The sequence below is a fragment of the Sus scrofa genome, chromosome 7, assembly GCF_054392235.1.
Source record: "Sus scrofa isolate SSC_HxYL_T2T_F1_AM1 chromosome 7, Sscrofa_HxYL_maternal_Yorkshire_Landrace_v2.0, whole genome shotgun sequence".
NCBI lineage: Eukaryota > Metazoa > Chordata > Mammalia > Artiodactyla > Suidae > Sus > Sus scrofa.
In genome coordinates, this window is record NC_139389.1 from 9,458,853 (window position 1) to 9,477,013 (window position 18,161).

Genomic DNA, 18,161 nt, shown 5'->3' on the forward strand with positions numbered 1-18,161 from the left:
TAAGCATGAATTCTGACAAAGAGTAATAGGCAAAATCATTCAAACCCTTGGATCTGGAATCAAGAAATATTTAACGGGCACACACACAACGTGCCAGTTATTATTCTAACATTTAATATAGTAAACTCATTATCTGTGTTAATAGAACTGTTTTATAGCCAGAGAGGTAGAGGTGACCCCCATTTTGCAGTTAAGGAAGTACCATTCTGAGAGGTTAATTTGTTCATTGTCCCAGAGCTAGCTGATGATTGGGACTTAAACTTGGTGTTCAGAGTCCACATTCTAGGTGCTGAGGTCAATATATTCAGTCCTTAGAAAACAGAATTCCAGAGTTCCCGTCATGGCTCAGTGGTTAATGAATCCGACTGGGAACCATGAGGTTGCGGGTTCGGTCCCTGCCCTTGCTCAGTGGGTTAACATAGACCCGGCGTTGCCGTGAGCTGTGGTGTAGGTTGCAGACGCGGCTCGGATCCCGTGTTGCTGTGGCTCTGGCGTAGGCTGGCGGCTACAGCTCCAATTAGACCTCTAGCCTGGGAACCTCCATATGCCGCGGCAGCGGCCCAAAGAAATAGCAAAAAAAAAAAGAAAACAGAATTCAAAAGTGTACTCGAAATTCAGCGGGAATTTGGAACTCTTATGGGGGAAAATGCCCAATGAGCTTCCTTGGTGAGCCCTTTGTAGCAACTGAACATCTTTCACACAGAAGAATAATCAAAGGTCCCCAAAGGAAATGTTGACACAATAAAAAGAACAGGACACTTACCTCTCTGAAAAAAAGACCAATGGAACCTCATTTCTGTGTTGGGAAACGAGCAAAATTAAGAATTACGTGTGAAAGTCTCAAATGTCTAGAAGCAGAGTTTCTTAACTTTCTGAGTCATGGTCAAGGCACAAGGGTCAAGGTCGAGCTGTTGGTGATAATTATACACAGAGGGAAGAGGGGAAGAAAAGCGGGATGTTTTAGCAAGGACGGACATTCTTGCTGAAACAGTGTTTCCAGAAGTACTGTTTAGATTTCACGCCATCACTACACCAATGACAAACGGTGCCGAAGAATCTGTCTGTGAACTAATAGGAAGTAAGTAAGGAGCCTGCAATGTAATGTGATCAGAGACAGCACATGAGAGACCTGAGCTTCAAAGGAAGTAGACTCAAGAAATGATTCTTCCGCGGAACCTGAAGTTTCATAAGGTTCTCTATCATCCTACTTTCAGTACGTAACTGAGCGGTGGTTATTACGAGATCGTGGGATGTGCCCAGGGAAGGAAAAATGCCGAGCAGGGCATTAGCCTCAACGGTATTCATGGAGGGAAAGATTTTGAAAGAGGTCCCATCCAGTCACGTACACAGCCTGGTCTTGAGCCTTTTCAAGCTAGGGGGTATGCATGACCATTGACTTATCTCTAGACTCGGGAGCCCTGAGCCACTTGAATTCCCTGTGTGAGCTGGGATATTCTGGGCACGTCCCTTGACACCCCCCCCCCCCATGTTAAACTCCCTGCAACCATAGGAGAGGCAATGAAGACCCTGCCCTGGCATTTTGCAGATTGTGTTCTGAGAAAGGAACACAAGGACACACCAGACAACCATATTTGTGATTACGTTTGAGAAACAAAGGTTTAAACCAATTTTAAAAGATGGTTATCAAGGACTCTCTCTGCGTCTTAAGGCTAAACTGTTGATTCTTTGAGAACAAAGCATGTTAATCGTACCTGTAGGGGAACGGGGTTAGGAGGTTGGATACCCGGCCCACCTAATGGGGAGGTTGCACACATCTAGTGAGAGAACAGATGTAAAAGCACTTGGAAAGCAGAAAGCACTGCACAAACATTAGGCCCCTGTAAAGAATTCTCCGTGATTTGAAGATTTGGGGGAGCTGGCTGGTGGTCCTGAAGCGTGCGTTCATTTTCTGCATCGGGGATTGTCCTCCTTAGCTGGCCGCCTGAACACTGTGGGTTTGGCTGGGAAGATGTGAGTAGGAGCCCCGGGCTACTGTAGGAATGCCCTACGTAGTGTGTTTCTCCATGTGGGATTCTGAATGCTGGCATCCAAATTACCTGGGCTGTGTACTCTGCATGCACATTCTGGGTCAGCGGGTGTAAGGTGGACACCAGCCATTAAAAATGTTCACAGGTACTGACTTCCCTTGAGTCTTACGCCAGCCTGGAGGGTCTCGGTGTAAGTGCAGAGCCTCTAAAACTTTATTTATTTATTTTTATTTAGTGTTTCTAGGGCCACACCCATGCCTTATGGAAGTTCCCAGGCTAGGGGTCAAATCGGAGCTGCAGCTGCCAGCATACGCCAGAGCCACAGCAATGTGGGATCTGAGCAGTGTCTTCAGTCTACACCACAGCTCACGGCAATGCTGGATTCTTAACCCACTGAACGAGGCCAGGGATCGAACCTGTGTCCTCGTGGATACTAGTCGGATTTGTTTCTGCTGAGCCATGACGGGAATTCCTCAAGCCTCCAAAACTTTAAAAATTCATGTAGTTCCTTAAGGGATATCCTAGGGTGAGGAACTGAATCCCTGGAGCAACCTCTATTGGCCGGGGGGGGGGGGGGGGCTGCATGGTACCAGAGACTTCATTTGTGGATAACTTTTATGGAGCCCTTCTTCTGTGCCCCCAAAAGAGTGCTTCTAAGTATACACCTGTTAATCCTTGCAAGTCAGTATTGCCCCTGTGTTACGGGAGAGCAAGCTGATAGGATTTTCCTAAGGTCACACAATTAATTTGTTTGAACCCTTTGGGTTGCAAGTAGAAGCGAGCTCAACCCACCTTGAATTAAGTGAAAAAGAGAATTTATTGGTTCATATAAGGAAAACGTCCAAGGTTAGAATGGTTTCAGGCATGGCTGGATCCAGGGGCCCAAATGATGTAATGAAGTCTCAGTTTCTCCTGAGCCATCCCTCCCTCAGCCTTTTTAATTTTCCTTCTTCTCTATTGGCTCAGCTCTCAGGTAGGCTCTTCCCTCAAGGAAACAGAAAGATTAGCAGCTCCATCCTATAGGACAAGGGTTGGCAGATTATGATCCCAGAGCCTGGCTGTCTGCTTTGGTAAATAAAACATTTTTGGAACACAGCCGTGCCCATTTGTGTGTGTTTGTCCGAGGCTGCTTTCTTGTTGCAATGGTAGAACTGAGTGTTTGCAGCAGAGGTCTGTGGCCCAGAAGCCCAAAGTATTTATGATTTGGCTTTACAGAAAGAGTTTGCTGACCCCTGCAGGGGAAACCAGGTTTCACTGAGGTTGGATTTGAATCTAGAGTGGCACTATTTATTTGCCTCAAGAGCATCTGACTCCAGGGTCTCAGGTTTTAAGATGAACAAGGAACCTCTATTATTTAAGATTGTTGCTTTGGATTAACATAAGACTTGGGAGTTCATTGATAATTTAAGTAAGTTCCATTGCCAGCGCAAATGTATTCCATAGATTAAAGGAACATAGAATGTTTTATACATTTTTGTAATCATGACATGCTCTAATGATTAAAGGTTAGATTCCCGGAAGATGAAATAGGGAATTTGTTTTGAATATCTCAGGAAGAACTTTGCAGATGACACCTACTATCTCAATAAATATAACAAGGCAGACATGTATAAATTTAAATAAGACTTTTCGCCTCCTGTCTTGTCTATTGGCAATGTTCTTTGTCCATTGACTGGCTGTGGTCGTGGGAATAAATATCCTCTCAGCATAGTGCTTAGAAGCTAGAAAGTGCTTGACATAATAGAATTGTTTCCTCTCAAAGTGTATGAATTACCATTGTGCCCTAGAAATTTTGTGTAATATCAACCGTCAGAGTGAAGGTTTTTAAGTTTATGGCCCCTGTTTTGACCAGGCTTAGAGCCTGTGTTTTATACGCAAGCCCAGTTGAAAGACCACATCTATCAATAGCCCCAACAAAATCCATAATTGAGTCTCATTGCCTGGCAAGGCCCAATTGCTCATCCCTGAATAAATTACTGAGGGTGGGAAGGTGGCTGGAGAGTGCAGTATTCTGATTGGCTGGTGCTGTGTCACATGCCAGCCAATCAGAACATTGGACTGAGATCATCCTTTCCTGAGCCAGCAGTACTTGAAGTGGAGAAGAAGTGATTTTCCAGAGGAAAAGCAGGAAGCCCAGAAAGAATTCTTAGCCACCAACAGCTCTAAGGTGGTAGAGTCTGGATCTGAACCCACATCTTCCTGGTTTCAGAACTGAGATTCTTTCTACTGTACACAATGTATAGCATTTTCCAAGTGAAGCAAATCTGAGCCACTTCCGGGTCAAACTGGCACCTGCTGAACTCTTGATGGTAGCCTGTGGTGTAAGTGCTTAATGGAGAACATCCTACTGGTTCCACGTGTCCTAGGGCCCTCAGGTGGGTATCTGTCCTCCAAGGCGTATATGCGTCTATTTTATGAATATGCTTTTATGTATGCATATATTTTATGACATTCTAGCATCAGACCGATGACATCCTTTTTTCTTGCTAGAGTGGGATCAATCTCTGTTGGCATCTGTTCTGTAGCCTTTTCAAAAAGAAGCTCCTTTGCTCCCTCGTCCCTGAGGCTCTCCTATGACTTGAGTCACTAACACAGAGATTTGAGAAGCCAGACTTTGTATAGAGTGGGAAGGTATTCTTGACAATAGAGGAAGTCCTTAAGTTAAAAGCCTGGGTTTCTCTCAGAATCACATCTTCATGAGTTTCTCCTCAATTTCCCCACCTGTGAAATGGGGAGAAGAGGAACCCCACCTCCTAGGATCAATGGGAGGATTGCCTAAGGTTACACGTCTTAAGCGCTGAAGTCAAGTGCCTGGCAGACAGTGGCTAAAAAATGGTCGCTGTCATTGCTGCTAGTGTCATCATCATTCTGCCTGTTGCCATGAACATCCATGCCTATGGCAGCACTGTCCTCCTGAGTCTCTCTTTTCCTCTTACAAGGAACTGGATACCCCGTTTGTGTGCTGCAGACTTGTGTAGATCACGTTCATCCCATAGCTTCTTCTACGGCAGCCTGCAATGTCACAACCAGTAGAACTAGCCTCTTTGCTAAAACATCACCCGTTTTAGGGACATTCTCGTATTCCTCCTGGATCTCAATTATTGCTTCAAGAGCAGATGGACAGACACAGGACTCGGGCCATCTTTGGTCCCATGGGAGCTCTGCGTTTCCCTTTCTCCTTCCATTCCATGATGTCATAGTGTCCTTGTGTCCTTGTGTCAAAGCGCTTCGCCTAGTCACGGTGCCGGAGGCAGCCACAAGCCTCTGAAAGCGTCCTTGGGGACCTGCTCCCGGCAGTGGGTGGAACTGCCTCCAACCAGGCAGAAATCTCTGGAGCCAGAAATAAAGGAGGAAGCTGGCCAGGTGCCTGAGCAAATATGCTGAGAAGTACGGGCCCAGGTCCACACAGCCTCACGCTGTTTTTCTTCCTTCTCCGTGCCCTCAGGACTGGGTTGTCCTGGCAGCTCATTATTCCTTTTTCTGCGTGAAGAATGTCTTTCCTCTAGCAGGATGGCTCAGCAGCTCTCTCCATAGATGCTTTTCCTGTCCCTCTAGAGGTACAGTGGCCAAGACGACTCCAGTGTCCTGATGGTTGGCCTGCAGTAGGTGCTTTTTTGCGGGGCATGTGATGGGTTTTTCCTTTGGCGAGTCCCAGGTAGTGAGATGTGTCCAGGTAGCCCAGAGGCACCAGAGCGCCCTCCCCTCCTCCCAGAGGCCCGCTCAACTCAAGGTAACCATTCTTTGGGTTAAGACTGATAAACCCTTGGTGGAATGCAGCTGTGTTCTCATTAACATTGGCGAGGCTGGGAGCGGTGTCTCCACCTTACTTCGAGTGCGCAGATTGGATCTACCTTTGACTCAGTGGTCAGGCATGGGCAGGAGGAGGATGGTACAGAGAGGGTGGAGGGATGGGTGAGGACTGGGAAGGTCAAGGCCAGGGCCAGAAAAGAAGGGGTGAACACTGCAGGTCCTCGTCCTCAACGGATTAGCACTGGCGTCGCCTCCGTGTTTTTGCTGAATCCTTTAATAGCTTCATGGGCAACGTGGAGTGTTATTTTATCTCCCGCCCTCCTAGGTGTACGTGCATTCTGTAAACCAGGCAACCTTCTCTGGGCTCAAGAGCCTCCATTTGCCCCCCTGGCCACCACCCAGGACCTAGTCCTTCTCCCCTCTCCGCCCCCATGCCCCACCTCCTGGGACTAAGTAGTAGGTCCTGGCTGTTAGAATAAAACTGTGTCATTCTTTTAATTTTTAAAACATGCTTTGAGAGTTCCTGTTGTGGCTCCGTGGATTAAGAACCTGAGTAGTATCCATGAGGAGGCAGGTTCAATCCCTGGCCTCCCTTAGTGGGTTCAGGATCCAGTGTGGCTGCAAGCGGTGGTGTAGGTCGCAGGTGCAGCTGGGATCTGTCATGGCTGTGGCTGTCGTGGAGGCTGGCAGCTGCAGCTCCAATTTGACCCCTAGCCTGGGAACTGCCATGTGCTACAGGTGCGGCTCTAAAAGGACAAACTAAAACCAAGCACCTCATACTTAACACAGATGAGTGCTGTAGGTGGGACAGAAACTCTTCACGGAGATCTGGCCTCTCTAGGAGAGGATGCTATGACTTCTTTTGGAATGAAAAAGGGAAACCACTGCTCTCTTTGGTGTGGTAATTTGTATCCATTCTTCATTTTCCTGTGGTTAAGGTGTCTCTGTAGAACCCAAAGTGCATTTTTTCCAAGGGGAAAGCCATAGTCGTTGAGAACTTTCTAAAGGGCTAGGGACCTGTGCGACATCATGTTGCCGCTGTAAGCAGCTAATGCTGCTTGAGGCAGAAAGGTGACAGTTTTAAGCCCTGGGCAGCTCAGTGTCATTGACTGACAGCCATCTTGAGCGCCTGTGGGGTGGTGAGATAGGGCAAGAATATAACCCTTTCCAATGAGGTTGGAAGGAACCTCTGCGAATGTTCTCAGATCCTGCTATGCAAGAATTCTATTTTAGGGTTCACTTTGGGTTGAACAAGTCATGCAACCTGTGAGAATCTCAGGTCCTCTGAAAATCCTAAGAGCACTTGGCACGTGGAAAGATCTAGAGAGGGGGCCCCAGATGTCCTGGCCCTTCTACCTCTTGTGTTGACTAGACATCAGATAGCACAGACCCTGTGGCTTCCTTTTTTCCAAACTTCTGAGGAGGACACTAAACGACTTAACACTTTTCTAGGCCAGCAGGCCACCAAAGTTGGTGCTTTTTTGGGGTGAGACTTTGGAAAACTTAGCCACCGTGAGAAACACAATAGTAAAGTAAGGAAATGCCAGCCAAGGTGCCCCTTACCCACTTTTCTCTTGCTCGCTTTTAGAGCCCACCAGGAGCATCCCCAGGCTGCCCCGAGGGGTAGCTTCAGAGCAAACAGACACAGCTACTTGAATTCTCAGTAATCAGGCATTTTTGTCTCTTGTCTTTCTAAAGATAAAGAAGAATCACCATCCCAGCCATGTCATGAAAGGGAGGGAGCCCAGACCCCTGGTCTCTTAGGAGGGTATTTTCTTGGATGGAAGGGCCAGAAAGACCCCAGAGGTTGTCGGGTCCAGGGCTCCCCTCCCACGTTCAGCTCCCTAAATGAGAGCCGCTGCCCAGCTTCCTACCAGAGGGTTCAGCATCCTCCGTCCTGGCTGCTGACATTCGAGCTGATTCATGTCTAAGTGAGCATTTTCTCCAGACAGCTGACTCTTCTCTCAGCAGCAGGAGGATACCGCCTTTTCTTTTCTTTTCCTTTCTCTTTCTTTCTTTTTTTTTGCTTTTGGGGCCGCATCCGTGGCATATAGAGGTTCCCAGGCTAGGGGTCTGATCAGAGCTACAGCTGCCAGCCTACACCAGAGCCACATCTGCGACCTACATCATAGGTCCCGGCAACGCCAGATCCCTAACCCACTGAGTGAGGCCAGGGTGGAGGATGCTAGTTGGTTTCATGACTGCTGTGCCACAACGGGAACTCCAAAGCAGCCTTTTCTTGATCTGTTTCAAAAGAAAGCTGGTGTCATAAAACACGCCTCTCCTTTCCCATTGGCATCTGCCCCCTCTCTCTCACGGCCCTCTGGTTGGTTCGATGGCGGCCACTTTATTCTGAGCCCTGTTTTGCTTCCTGTTCACACTGTGCTCACAGCTGGCCTCTCGCCTCACTTCCCAAGCCTTCCAGTTTTGTTACCTGGTGGTGAAACAATCAGGTTGAGAGCTGGTCCCTGTCATCAAATGAGCTGGGGGAAGAAGGCATGTGGATGATTAAAACATAAATCAATAGGAGTTCCCCTCGTGACGCAGCGGTGAACGAATCCGACTAGGAACCATGAGGTTGCGGGTTTGATCCCTGCCCCTGCTCAGTGGGTTAATGATCCGGCGTTGCCGTGAGCTGTGGTGTAGGTTGCAGACGCGTCTCGGATCCCACGTTGCTGTGGCTCTGGTGTAGGCCGGTGGCTGCAGCTCCGATTCGACCCCTAGCCTGGGAACCTCCATATGCCACGGAAGTGGCCCAAAGAAATAGCAAAAAGACAAAAAAATAAAAAAACATAAATCAATTAAACGTAAAGTAATCCAGCCTGTTCAAAAATCTGGAGTGAAGGGCTAAACATCTTGAATTTAATAATACACTTCTTAAGGGTTCATTTCACAATAGAGTTACAATTAGGCCTCTCAGCTTCTTGCCACTCTAAACCATTCAAAGGCACTCCTAATTTCTTATAATTATTTGAATGTGGTAATTTCGGAATAATTTTTATTCATTTCTGGAAGATGTGATTATGAAACAGCTTTTTAGTCCTCGTGGTACATTTTTCTTAAGTCGAATAGTGATATTAATTTTCATACCTCTCACAATGGTATGAATGAGGAGTTCCCTAGTGGCTCAGCAGTTAAGGATCTGGTGTTGTCACTGGTGTGGCTCGGGTCATGCTATGGCCCGGGTTCACTCCCTGGTCCAGGAACTTCCACATGGCGTGGGCATGACCGGAAAAAAAAATACAGTATTCATGAGCTCAGTCAGATACCCCCATTCCTATACTCATTTAACAAATCTCTATGGAGTGCCAACTACAGAAGCAAACTGAGTGTCAATCCCAGATAACTCGCATCTTGAGTTTATCCTTAGGGGTTTTTGGCTGCAGTAGATACTCGCTCCCTTTAATCCTTAGTAGGTGTTTTAAGTTGGCTGAACTTAAAGAAGCTTCAACTTGGGTACTTGAAAACATTTGCCTTTTGTGTCTTAGACTGGAGACTCAAAAGAAAATGGGAACTCTTCTAACCAAATGGAGCTACTCAAATAAACGTGACATTTTGTGTATGATTTCAGTATTTTGATGCCCAGCCCCATTCCATTGGGACCTAGGCAGTGTTGCCCTTTGGCTACAGCGTGTGTTGAGAGAGGTACCTGAAGATCACGCTGGGCGGGTGTCTTAGATGGAGGTTCCGAAAGCTAAGGCAGGGAATTAGAACCATCTACTCTAAGTTGTGGGGAGACATTGAAAGTTTCTGCGAAAAGTAGGCTTCTGAGACAGTAATCTAGCAAGGGTTGTGGGATGGAAATCCTATAAAATTGGATTGTGATAATCATTGTACAACTACCAATGTAATAAATTCATTGAGTAATAAAAATAAAATAAAATAAAATCCAGGTTTGAGGACAGGGGATCAGGCTGGGAAGGTAGGTTTGGAGACTTGCAAAATCTGGGCAAGAGATTGAGTTGATTATTCACTAAGTTAAGAACGTTTTAAAAGGTGATGGGTGTGAAAGAGAAAGTGATCTTGAGGGCATCAGATCACCAGACTGTCTTGACTTTGTTCCCATCTTGGACGCAAAGCCTCCTTGGTGTGGTTTTGCTGCAGTTGTCACCAAGCATTGTTGAGGCAACAGCAACTCAAGCGGTGGATACCATTTAAAGAGAGTGATTTCCAAGTTCATTATTGCTCCAGAGGCTTCTATTTCCTCCTCGTAGTTGGGTTTTTCTTTTTTGTTTTTTAATGGCCGAACCTGTGGCACATGGAAGTTCCTGGGGCAGGAATTGAATCCCCGCCGCAGCCATGACCTACACCACGGCTGTGGTAGTGCCTTTAACCCACTTTGCCCGGTGGGGATCGAACCCGAGCCCTCTGCCTGTGACCCAAGCTGCTGCAGTCAGATTCTTAACCTTTGTTGCCACAGCAGGGGCTCCTGTAGTTGGTTTTTGAAACCACTTTGCAGAGCCACTCTGTAACCCACCTTTAAAGTCTCCTCAATCTTTATATTCTTCCATCAGCTCCAATAACCCATTTTATCCACTGCTGCTGGATTCGTTCCCATGGGACCTGTGCCGTTTGTGATCAGAGACTCGGTTCACACTTTCAGTAACTCAGCATAAAGCCTTCCAGGAACTAACCTCCGTAAGCACTTTTGATCCCCTACTTTTGATGCCCCCCTCTTCTCCTAATTTTTGATCCCCTACTTTTGATGCCCCCCTCTTCTCCTAAGACCGCTCTTTCACAAGCTTCTTGATCTCTTCCCTACACCTTCAGTCTCTTACTCCCCACTGGCTCTTGCTGCTCCGCCTTCTGATGTCATCTGTCTCCCCTTCCCCAGCCTGAGACATTGCCTCAGTAGTTCTCTGTCACCCCAAGAAATAAAATCAAAGTCCCAGGAGTTGCCGTCATGGCACAATGGAAACGAAACCAACTAGGAACCATTGAGGTTGCAGGTTTCATCCCTGGCGCCGCTCAGTGGGTTAAGGCTCCAGTGTGGCTGTGGCAGTGGTGTAGGCTGGCAGCTGTAGCTCCGATTAGATCGGCTGGCCTGGGAACCTCCATATGCCAGAGGTGTAGCCCTAAAAAGCAAAAAAAAAAAAAAAAAAAAAAAAAAGGCAAGTCCCAGAGACTTTGAGACAAAACACAAAAACACTTCATTATCTGGCCCCAAAGCCCTCATCATCATTGAGCAGCATCCTGTTCTGTTTCTTCCCTTTATAATCAGAGTTCGTGGAAAAAGTCTTCATTATCTCCTGAGTCACGGGAAACAAAACCTTGAACCACCCGTGCGTCCTTGTCCTCCTCCAAGTTTATCCAGAAAAGTACCGGGATGGGTTGATGCTCCCCCCTCCCCCGCCTGATGGCATCTTTGCTCTGTGTCCCCTCTGTCACTGCTCTACTTGGAGTCCAGTCACTGCCTCCAGATAAACGTGGTGGCCTCCTCGTCTGCCACCTGTCTCTCCACACTCCAGTTCAAAGTTCCATCGCTGTTAGGATAATATTCCGAAGAAACAGATCGCGCTGTGTCCCGGTCACGAGTCTTCTCAACAGCTCAAGCCCCTTCCCGACCTGGGCGCACGTGATCTCACCTACGTACCATATTCACCACCTTCGCTTTTCTCCCCTAAGCAGTTGACTTAGTTTGACTGTGTCTTGTCTGCTCCTCATCCTCCCTCCCAGGAGAAGCTCCGCGAGTTGGCGTTTTTATTTGTGTTGTTTACTGGCATAGCCTAAGACTCATAACACAGTGACCCCTCTGTGTGGAGACGTGTTGATTGTAATAACGTCCATTCCCATTTTCAAATTCTTGTCCTTTTCCCTCTGTATACAGGGCAAAATCCAAACGCCCAATAAACTTTCCGAAGGTATGCAGGCTCCGCCCCAGACCCCTCCCCACTCTCACCGCCAGCGCCCCATCCCCCCTTAGCGTTGCTGATGCTCCTGGTTCCCTGGGCTTCTTGCAGCCCCCAGATGTGCTGTGTCCTTTCAGCCTCTCTGTTCCATTTGTATCTCCTTCGAATAGTTCCCTGGGGTGTCTTCTCCAACTCTGTCAAGCAGAGTTAGCCCCTCTCTCCTCTTGTCTTCAATGAATGTGATGGAGTTCCCACCCCACCCCCAGAGGCACATTGATGCTTCTGTCTCCTCCTCTAGACTCGGCCCAGCTGCGTCCAGTTCTTCTGTGCACCTGCTCCAGAAAGAATCAGTGTCTGGCACAGTATTAAGGGATCCCTTAAGACAGTGGAAAAGAGGAGCTCCTGGGAGTTCTCGTTATGGCTCAGTGGTAACAAGACCGACTCGCATCCATGAGGTTGTGGGTTCGATCCCTGGCCTTGCTCAGTGGGTTAAGGATCCAGTCTTGCTGTGAGCTGCCGTGTAGGCTGGCACCTGCAGCTCTGATTCGATCCCTAGCCTGGGAGCTTTCATATGCCGCAGTGCAGCCCTAAAAAGAAAGAAAAAAGAGGAGCTACCCATGCGTCAAACCAGGTAGTCAGAAGTTGAACCGGGTAGTCAAAGGTTTAAGTGCCTTCGCCATGCAACGTATCCAAGTCATTACTGCCCTCACCCCCAAACGCCTGCCCCTCGAGTTCTCTGTTTCCATGACTGAAGGGGGCCACGCCACTGACATGAACGTGGGTTTCAGGAGTGATCTGCCTGTTCTCCCTCAGCCACCCAGTCGGTCACCGGGCCCCCTATTTACTTCCCAGACGTCTCTCAAATTCATCTGCGTCCTTTCCGTCTTGCCCAGGAGCCTTTATCATCCCGTCATCATCTGTGACCATAGCCCACTGCCCGGCACATGGTTGAGGTTCCATATGTGTCTGTGGAATGATTGAATCTGCCGAGTTTAAACCATGTTGGATGATAGCAGGTGAAACATCAGGTTGTGAGATCGAGCTTCCAGGAACAGCCTGTGTTGTAAAGTCCAGGAGGTTTTTCTTTTGTTTTCTTTTCACTTTTTTTTTAATTACTTGAATGAATTTATCACATCTGTAGTTGTATAATGATCATAACAATCTGATTTCACAGGATTTCCATCCCACAGCCCAGGTACATCCCCCCACCCCCCCAAACTGTCTCCTCCGGAGACCATAAGTGTTTCAATGTCTGTGAGTCAGCATCTGTTCTGCAAGAAGTTCAGTCTGTCCTTTTTTCAGATTCCACATGTAAGTGATGGCATTTGATGTTGGTGTCTCATTGTATGGCTGACTTCACTTAGTATGATAATTTCTAGGTCCATCCATGTTGCTAAGAATGCTGGTATTTCGTTCTTTTTAATGGCTGAGTGATATTCCATTGCGTCTATGTACCACATCCTCTTGATCCACTCCTCTGTCGATGGACATTTAGGGTGTTTCCATGTCTTGACTATTGAAAAGAGTGCTGCAGTGAACATCGGAGTACATGTGTCTTTGCGAGTCGGGGTTTTCTCTGGATAGATGCCCAGGAGTGGGATTGCTGGATCCAATGGTAGTTCTATGTTTAGTTTTCTGAGGAGTCTCCATACTGCTTTCCACAGTGGTTGCACCAATTGACAATCCCACCAGCAGTGTCCTAGGGTTCCTTTTCCTAGGAGGTTTTTCTGAAGGATAGTGTAGGAGGCCCAGGCGAGTGCTTCTGGATTGGTCACAGCTCTGGATGTAATTGGACTTTCTGGAAAGACAAGTCCCTCCCAGCCTCTTGATTTTGCCAAGGAGGTGATTTTCTCTGATAATTCCTGTCATAAAAATTCCATCCGGGGGAGTTCCCTTTGTGGTGCATCGGTTAACAAATCCGACTAGGAACCATGAGTATGTAGGTTCGATCCCTGGCCTCGCTCAGTGGGTTAAGGATCCGGCGTTGCCATGAGCTGTGGTGTAGGTCAAAGATGTGGCTTGGATCCCGCGTTGCTGTGGCACAGGCCAGCGGCTATAGCTCTGATTCGACCCCTAGCCTGGGAACCTCCATATGCCTCGGGTGTGGCCCTAGAAAAGACAAAAAAAAAAAAAAAGAAAAAAAATGCCATCCAGGAGTTCCCACTGTGGCACAGTGGGTTAAGGACCTGACACTGTCTCTGTGAGGATGCAGGTTCGATCCCTAGCCTTGCTCAGTGGGTTCAGGATCCCAGTGTTGCCCCAAGCTGTGGTGTAGGTCGTAGATGCAGCTCAGATCTGGCGTGGCTGTGGCTGTGGTGTAGGCCTCAGCTGCAGCTCTGATCCAACCCCTAGCTTGGAGACCTCCGTGTGTCTCAGGTGCGATGGTAAAAACAAAAAAAACAAAACCTTCGAGGCAGGGTCTATTGACCTCCCAGAGATCTGTAAATGCTCACGTACATTGGAAAAGAGTTTGGTTTAGTCCACGTGATAAAAGAGGTCAAAGTGATTGTGGCCCTTCGGAAAGGGTTTGCTGGGCTTTACACGTTTCAAAGTCATCATGTCCTCAAAGGCCCAGTCGTTGGGATTCGTCTAGAAGTACCTAACGCCACTCTCAGCTCTCCATGGCCAAGACATTTTTTTTTTTCCTTTTATGAAAGCAAAGCACCAGGACCCCAAAGACCTGGAGGAATTCAGGCAGTTGGAAAATCCAAGGATGTGTAAGTGATTCAAAAATCGGTCAGTGGATGGTGAGGGGGAGCCACTTGCTCTGCAGATCCCAGGGCTTCCGCAGGTCCGAGGAAGGAGCGTCGCGGGCGGTGGTGACACGGGCGTGGGAATAGACGGCGGAAGGATGCTTCCCCCCCCTCTTGTCTCAGCTGACCGTGTTGGAGTGGCCGCAGCTGCCAAGGCTGACTTGAGAAAGTGCCGGACCCATAGTTGCCTTGACTGTCATTGGACTCTTCCGATGCCCCATCCGTGGCTCCTGGGGGAGCGTCCGACGTGTCCAGAGGGTCCTGTTCCACCCCTTGCACCTCCTCATCCTCCTTCTCAAGCCAGGGTTAAGGTCAGGGTGCTCTGAAGCCCTCGGGTTGGGCTGACTGTCACCAGTCTTTAGAACACGTTGGCATGACTTCCCTTCCCAAAGGCAAAAAGAGAAACGGAAGTTCCGTCACGTGGTTTCTGTTATCTGTAACCATGGAAAACCTTGGCCATCTGTGAGGCTCCCATTTTAACACTTTCTTTCTCTTTATTTCCATCTCTTTCTCGACAAAAACAAGCTGAGGAAGTGGAGAGGCTGGCGGCGATGCGTTCTGACTCCCTTGTCCCAGGGACCCACACCCCACCCATCCGGAGAAGGAGTAAGTTTGCCAACCTGGGAAGGATTTTCAAGCCCTGGAAGTGGAGGAAGAAGAAAAGCGAAAAGTTCAAACACACATCAGCAGGTAAGGTTATTTTTTTCTCTCTTTCTCATTGAGCGCTTGTTGGCTCCAAGTCTGCATGGTCATTAGTAGAATTTAACTACCACGAGCTGTGTGAACCAAAAGGGGGAAAAAAATCAAGCTCTTGCATTTAGTAATTTTTCAGTGTGGTTGGGAATGGCTTTTAGATCCTATGGGCTTGCTCGTGTCAGGTTTTTCGGTCTTGTTTTTCAATTAAAAAAAAAAAAACCACTACTTTTATTTTCTGTATAAATACCTGAATGTGGAAATCCACTTTCCCCATAGTTGAATGCCTTCATTCCAGTGTTGACAGTGCATTTATTTTTCACCCGTATTTTCACTGCGCCAGTAAAAATCAACACAGAGCAGAAAGTAAGTTATAGAGCATCATTGGCAGGTAGGAATGGGTTATTTCATGGAGGAACGATCTTGAAAAAATGAAGCATTATGTAATAACAAAGAAAACTGTATGGTTCATAGCCTAGGGGACAGCACAGGAATTTGGGGAAGTCAACAATGGCTGAGTTGTGACAAGCACAGACTTTGGAGTCAGACAGCCTGGGTTCAAGTCCCAGCTGTGAAACTTGGTAGTTGCATGACTTTGCAGTTTAGCTCTGTAACCCTCCCTTCCCCATCTGGAAGATGGGGTGAGAAGAGTACCTTATGTGATCTTTGTGGGGTGTTGATGGTGGCATATTATGCAGATATTTTTTAATAAGGGAGACTATTGCAGAGGGAGATGTCTGGGGAAAGAAACACGGAATTCTGATTTCACCCTGTTGGGTTTGAGCTGCGATGATGGAGGAGCTGTGCAGATGCTTTGTGTTTGTTTTGTCCTGAGGTCGGTATTTATAAGCCCAGGGCTACTCCGGGGCTTGTATTTCTTTCTTCCTGTATATCCTCAAAGACTCCACCTGCTCTCCCTCCGCCGCGGGATCCTCACCCCCTCTGTTCTTGGTCCTCCTCGCCTTTGGCTCACCTCCAATCCGTGAAATAGGAGATGATTTGCTGCTTGGACCAGAACACAAGTTCACAAGTCGGAGAGTTGTCATGCTAGTTGCTTTGGGGAATGCAAGAGAAGCAAACACAGGAAAGTTGCACAAAGTCTTGAAATCTCAATCATTTCTCATGGTGGACATCCCCAGTTCACGCTTTCTGTTTCTTAGATGGAAACCCCGATGCCCTGTTGCTGTAATTTGTTCCTTCCGGGGATTGGAATGAACCTCTTAATTCCATGAATCTCTCAATGGTCCCTCCCCCGACCGAATGTCTTCCTCTGACCGCATTCTCCACCCTCTTGGTCATGGGACAGACGTAGGGTGTCATGAAACATGGAGGTCGTTCACCTCATTTCTAAACTCTCCTGAGAGATTTATAGGCCAGCAAAACTCTAAATGGATGACTCCTCTGCATCCCCCCGCCCCCCAAGTGAATCAGAAAGGGGCACTCAGATCATTGCCTTGGAGAGGAGAAATCGAAATGAAACATATTCTTAGGGAACGTGAATAAGACATGTGAACAGGCATAGCAGCACTATTCACAATAGCCAAGACATGGCGTTCCTGTTGTGGCTCAGTGGGTTAAGAACCAAACTAGTATCCATGAGGATGTGGGTTCAATCCCTGGCCTTGCTCAGTGGGTTAAGGATCTGGCATTGCCACAAGCTGCAGCGTAGGTTGCAGCTAGGGTTCAGATCTGGTAATGCTGTGGCTGTGGTATAGGCCAGCAGCTGCAGCTCCAAATTCGACCCCTAGCCTGGGAACTTCCATATGCTGCAGGTGTGGCCCTTAAAAAAAAAAAAAGAGAGAAAAGAAAACAGTAGCCAAGACCTGAAAACAACCTAAATTATGTTCATTGACAGATGAATGGATAAAGAAGATGTACATATACACAGTGGAATACTACTCAGCCATAGAAAAGAACAAACTAATGCCATTTGCAGGAACATGGATGGAACTAGACTCTCATACTAAGTGAAGTAAGAAAGAAAAGTTTAGGTAGTTCCCATCATGGCTCAGCAGTTAATGAACCTGACTGGTATCCATGAGGATGCCAGTTTGATCCCTGGCAGCAGTTAATGAACCCGACTGGTATCCATGAGGATGCCGGTTCGATTCCTGGCCTTGCTCAGTGGGTTAAGGATCTAGCATTGTGCAGCTTGGATCCCATGTTGCTGTGGCTGTGGTGCAGGCCGGCAGCTATAGCTCCTATTCAATCCCTAGCCTAGGAACTTCATATGCCGCAAGTGTGGCCCTAAAAAGACCAAAAAAAAAAAAAAAAAAAAGGAAAAAGAAAGAAAGAAAAAGAAAAAAGATAAATACCATATGATAGTACTTAAATTTGGAATCTAAAATATGATAAAATGAACTTATTTACAAAACAGAAACAGACTAATAGATATAGAAAACACACTGAAGGTTACCAAACAGTCAAGTGGGGGGACAAATGAGTTTGAGATGAATATATACAGACCACTGTATATATAAAATATATATATAAAATAAACAGGAGGAGTTCCCGTCGTGGCGCAGGGGTTAACGAATCCGACCAGGAACCATGAGGTTGCGGGTTCGGTCCCTGCCCTTGCTCAGTGGGTTAACGATCCGGCGTTGCCGTGAGCTGTGGTGTGGGTTGCAGACGCGGCTCGGATCCCGCGTTGCTGTGGCTCTGGCGTAGGCCGGTGGCTGCAGCTCCGATTCGACCCCTAGCCTGGGAACCTCCATATGCCGCGGGAGCGACCCAAGAAATAGCTAAAAAGACAAAAAAAAAAATTAAAAAATAAATAGGAAATTATTGTGTAGCACAGGAGCTATATTCTATATCTTGTAATAAACTATAATGGGGAAAGGATGTGTGTGTGTGTAACTGAATCCCTTTTCTGTACACCAGAAACTAACTCAACATTGGAAATCAGCTGTACTTCAGTTAAAAGAGAACACAGAGTGGGAAAGTAGGGAATGTTCTCTTAGCACTGGAAAAAATGAAACGAAGATGCTACAAGTTCCTTGCAGCGGTCTTCCTGACTTTTCCATGAAACGGTTTATAATGATACAAACATACAGTTAAAAAAGGGCCATTTACCCGCCTGAAGGCTGGCGTGGTAGATGTATTTGCTCCTGGCATCCAAGAGCTTT

At 47.3% G+C, this 18,161-nt stretch overlaps 1 protein-coding gene across 20 annotated transcripts in view; it reads left to right on the plus strand.

Moving 5' to 3' along the window:
* PHACTR1 (phosphatase and actin regulator 1) overlaps positions 1–18,161 on the plus strand; it is a 560,191-nt gene that overhangs the window by 328,487 nt on the left and 213,543 nt on the right. For all 20 annotated transcript variants that reach the window (XM_021099751.2, XM_021099756.2, XM_084967373.1 and 17 more), the window contains one exon: positions 14,866–15,030. In XM_021099751.2, coding sequence (XP_020955410.1) covers positions 14,866–15,030 — 165 coding nt within the window. The remainder of the gene's footprint in view (positions 1–14,865; positions 15,031–18,161) is intronic.